Source organism: Centruroides sculpturatus, unplaced genomic scaffold (assembly GCF_000671375.1).
Source record: "Centruroides sculpturatus isolate CEXI.00-Female unplaced genomic scaffold, Cexi_2.0 scaffold1572, whole genome shotgun sequence".
Lineage (NCBI taxonomy): Eukaryota > Metazoa > Arthropoda > Arachnida > Scorpiones > Buthidae > Centruroides > Centruroides sculpturatus.
In genome coordinates, this window is record NW_019385782.1 from 135959 (window position 1) to 140556 (window position 4598).

Here is a 4598-nt window from a genome sequence, read left to right on the forward strand (position 1 = left end):
TCTTATTTTGATGATATGAAACCGTGCTTTGCTATTTGTTTATGCTTCTGACACAATATAGTGCTATAAATTAAGACACTTGGCGGATTTTCTCATCTTTATTTAGTTGATACGTGTGGAAAAAATTACACGTTTCGAGCTCTTAAGCCCCTCTTCAGTCAACTATCCATACAGGTCTTATAAATTAAAGTAGCAGTTTACTTTCGATATTTTTTCAGCAACATCAGCTTATTCACAGTATTTTTTCTTGTAGCCTACTTGTAATTTTTCCTCCTTATATGCGCTGTTCTGGTGTAGTTCGACTTTCATCTTCTCTAAATTCGATGATTTCCGCCGTTTCAATTATAACTTCTTATTTTGATGATATGAAACCGTGCTTTGCAATTTGTTTATGCTTCTAACACAATAAAGTGCTATAAATTAAGACACTTGGCGGATTTTCTCATCTTTGTTGAACTAAATAAAGTTGAACTAAATAAAGATGAGAAAATCCGCCAAGTGTCTTAATTTATAGCACTTTATTGTGTTAGAAGCATAAACAAATTGTAAAGCACGGTTTCATATTATCAAAAAAAGTTAATCTAGTAACAAAAACATTCGATTCAGCACGACACATGTCCTGACACACATTCCGAAGAAAATAAACTACACCACAAAACACCAGGATGTGTTAAATACTGCACTCTTAGAACCTATAACTGGTGTAATATAAAAATCAAAAGATAAAGATCACCACAAATGTTTTTGAACTGCTGTGAGTTCTTCTTCAGGTGTGAAACAGAATAACTGATGGGACCATTACGGAAATTCAAGAAATATTAGAAGGTGTTACATGAGACGCATGTATGTTCATCTGGTTGAAATATCGTGACCTTAAAGTTCGGAGTCCATCAACACCTTCCAGGCCGGTGACAGAACCAACTCATCCTTAAAATTGATGCAGTTGTCATTGAAGGTTGATTTATAAATGTGAATGGCCTCTAGTCACTTAAGGTGTTTGGCATATGACATAGTGTATATGAGCTTTGCCTGGTGGAAGGCTGCCTCAATGCCCAGGTCAGTGGCGTATGTGACGAGGGCGGAAGCATTTCTCTGATGATGTACGTTTGCTATATGTTCCTGTACTCTGACTTCCAAGGAGCATTTTTTGGATATGATGTAAAGGTCTCTATCAAACTTGTTGTCCCTAATGGGAATATTATATACACCAGGGAGTCTGTTCTGGTTAGGGGGTCTTTTCCATTGCAAAGGATGTCAAAGATGGTTGGATGTCTCCTGTACGCGATCTGAATACGTTGTTTCTTGATGATATCAGTATAGAGCATTTTTAGGTAAGGATTGAATGTGATAGGACCCGTTGTGTCACGTCAGGGAGGTTATCCTGCTGGTCAGTTGTGATGGTGCATTGCGAGTGTGCGCGGTGATAGTGATCAATCAATTTATGCATAAGCCTCAGAAACCCATGGGAAGAGGCAAGACAGTAAATATGTAAAAGTTCAGCTGCAAGCACTTGTGTAGTAGATGAATGATAGTAGATGCTTTTTATATCACACCAGTTATAGGTTCTAAGAGTGCAGTATTCCTCAGAAAAACACCACACAAAAGTGCCAGTGCTGTCAGCTAAAACACACACACCAACAAAAAAATATTGGAGTAGCCCAAGACATAGCCAAAGATTGCAGCACCACAGCACTAGTGGAAATTTAAATTTGCTGACAGGAATGCTTTCAGTTAACCGGCGTTTCAGTTGACCGGTTTATGGATAAATGACGCTCTAATGTAATAATATAAAACGTTTGTAAATAAAATATTGTAATATATGGCACCACATGCAATTTTAAATTCTTGTGCTAAGAAAGTAATGCAACTTGTTGCTGGATTTTTTTCAACTTGTGGTTAACTTTTGAAGGAAGTGTAACAAAACTACATTCTGAGTCTGTGTAAACTTAAAACAGTTCAATCACCATACCTACATGCTTCCAAGCAAAACAGTGACAGCTACAGAACTGTGAAATGCTCAATAACCTGGCTTCAAGGATTGCCAAAACTTGCTCATCATTGACTGATACTGAAAGGAAGTTTTATTCCATCAAAATAATACTAAACCACATACCATTAATTTAAGATGATCTGCCACCCTGTATTGACTGGGAATATCCTGGACCCTGTGTACACCTACCAAGTTACAGCACTAATTCACTGAATTGATATTTCATCAGTCAAATTTGGATCTGCTATCATGAATAATAAATCATTAAGAAATTTACTTTCATTAATGTAATCTATAAATAATTACATTAATGAATTAATGAATGAATAATTACATTAAAAGAATGAAGGAAGTTTTGTTTTAAAATAGATTTATATTTGGTTTCAGTTAAATATTGAAGTTCAAGGACAGAAGCAGGAAGATATAAGTGATGAATCCAGTGTTATTAATGTAGCCTCAACAGGAGAACCACACCTACAAACAATTACTGTAACATTAAGTCGCAGTATTGAACCTGGTAAAGTTATAACAGTTTCGTTAAATATTTAACTTGTATTTTATTGAATTATTAAGTTTCCAAAATTTTAGGTCAAGCGCCAGTAATTTCTAGAATAGAAGCCCATCTCAGTGATGGCAGTACTCGCGTCAGTTCGACTCTAACTCCGGAAACTTTTGAACTCCTAAGTAGACTTCACCCGTCTGTATTTCCTCCTGGCAGTCTCATTCAGGTTGGTATCAAGGCTTATTTATTAAAATAAGTGATACTATGTAATGGCATCTTTTTGTAATGTAGTTGGCCGAAACCAATCAGACCTGTCCAACTGAGGTCACTCAGACGCAGCTTACACCTGTATGTCCATCAGATGCAGAATTTTGCATCATACCTCAGCAGTCCAATTCAACAAATTGTAAGATGGATGCCAAAGATTCTCTGCCAAAAACTTTAACCATAGAAAGGAATGATCAGGTGATGACTGAGACCCCCATTCAAATATGCGAAATCAATCTCCAGGATATAGGAGCAACCATCTCACGCCCCGTTATTTCAGGTAATTTTAAATGCCACTAAATTAATTTGCAATATGATTTGCAGACTTGACTGAGAATAATTTTTTTTAACACAGGTCTAGAAAATAGTTGAAAATAAAACAGCAAAGTAATTAGCCATTAACTTGCACATTTGTTTATGTATAGTCTCAATTTGTAATCAATGTTATTCAAGATCTTTAGGATTTTAAAATTATTGACATTCCATTTTTCGCTTACAAGTGATTGGCCCAAACCATTTCATCAATTTGAGTCCGAAAGCTAGAGGTCGTTTTGTGATACTTGCCATCCCCGACCTTAAAGAAATGAAGATTTTGACAGAGAAGATACATTTTAAATGTACAAGACTCTGTAAATAAGTATGAAAGATTTAAATTTAAGAAATTCTTGGATAGAGCAAACCACTATATCAAATTCCATTGATAGAATGGTTTCTTGTACTGAATCAGATTTGAAAACTTGTTATTCACGTTTATTAAATATCTTTGTTTCACTCATTGCACACTCATATTTTTGTTAGGGCATTTTGCAATTTCATCTTCTCTTCTTAAGAATGTACGTAGTACTCATAGACATTTTTTGATCTTCAGCTTCCAATTTTGTCCTGTCGTGTGTGTGCAACTAAAAATTTATTATCCTACTTAGAGACAAAATGGATTAGCGCAAGGATACTTAATAAATGTGAAAACTACATTTCTGTTTTACTCATAAGGATTTTAGATTAGTGATTTAAAATTTAATGAGATTTTGTAGTACAGGATGGAAAAGTCACTTAACACCCTGCTACAGAATATAGAATGTACCCAAAGTTAATTTGCTCATGTCAGGAACACATTAGACCAGGGAAAAACAGATTGGTGTGTGTTACATGTTGTTGCATCTTGAATGCAACAACAAAACTGTAAATGGGAAGGAGGTCATGTGACACACATTTAGGGTCAGAATTTCACAAGGAATTGATTGCCAAAAGATTTTATCAACCTACCTTCAACGGTTACAGAGTTATGTTACATGATGTGCTCAATGTACTGTACATTCTTTGAGTAAATTCTATATTCTGTAGCAGGGGTGTTAATTGACTTTCTTTCTCATCCTGTGTAATACATGATAGTCCAAAAGTTAGTTGACTAAGACATATTTTTAAAAACGGTTTGGCTCCCAACGTGATGGGAGCCAAAATTAGGGCAATGAAGAGACCGGCCAAACTCCGAGAACTGATGAGGCAAAAAGAGAGAATTAACTCCATATTATTACAGTGGAGCGTCGATTATCCGAATCAATTGGGGACTGGGGTTGTTCGGAAGATTGACGTTTCGGATAACCGATTATGTACGAAAAAATATATTAATTTATCCCATCTTGACATTTTTCTCCGTTGTGTGTCACTTTGTGTTGAATTTTCATCGATGTTAAGCCTAACGAAGACTATTGTATCGTTAAAAATTATTTTTTTATTTTGTACAAACAAAATAAATATATTGAAAAATATAAAAACAATAAAAAATTATACTTCAGAAGTTAATTTAGTATCAAAAACGTAAAATATTTGAGTAGCCGAAGA

At 35.0% G+C, this 4598-nt stretch overlaps 1 protein-coding gene across 6 annotated transcripts in view; it reads left to right on the forward strand.

Annotated features, from left to right (window-relative positions):
- The window catches only part of LOC111642097 (calcium-responsive transcription factor-like), a 14122-nt gene extending 9718 nt beyond the window's left edge, over positions 1–4404 (forward strand). For 4 of the 6 annotated variants that reach the window (XM_023388371.1, XM_023388375.1, XM_023388374.1 and 1 more), the window contains exons 10-12: positions 2378–2507; positions 2579–2718; positions 2784–4404. In XM_023388371.1, the coding sequence (XP_023244139.1) occupies positions 2378–2507; positions 2579–2718; positions 2784–3059 (546 nt within the window). In that variant the 3' untranslated portion in view covers positions 3060–4404. The remainder of the gene's footprint in view (positions 1–2377; positions 2508–2578; positions 2719–2783) is intronic. The other 2 variants (XM_023388373.1, XM_023388372.1) reach the window with 2 other exon arrangements.
- Positions 4405–4598: the final 194 nt, after the last annotated feature.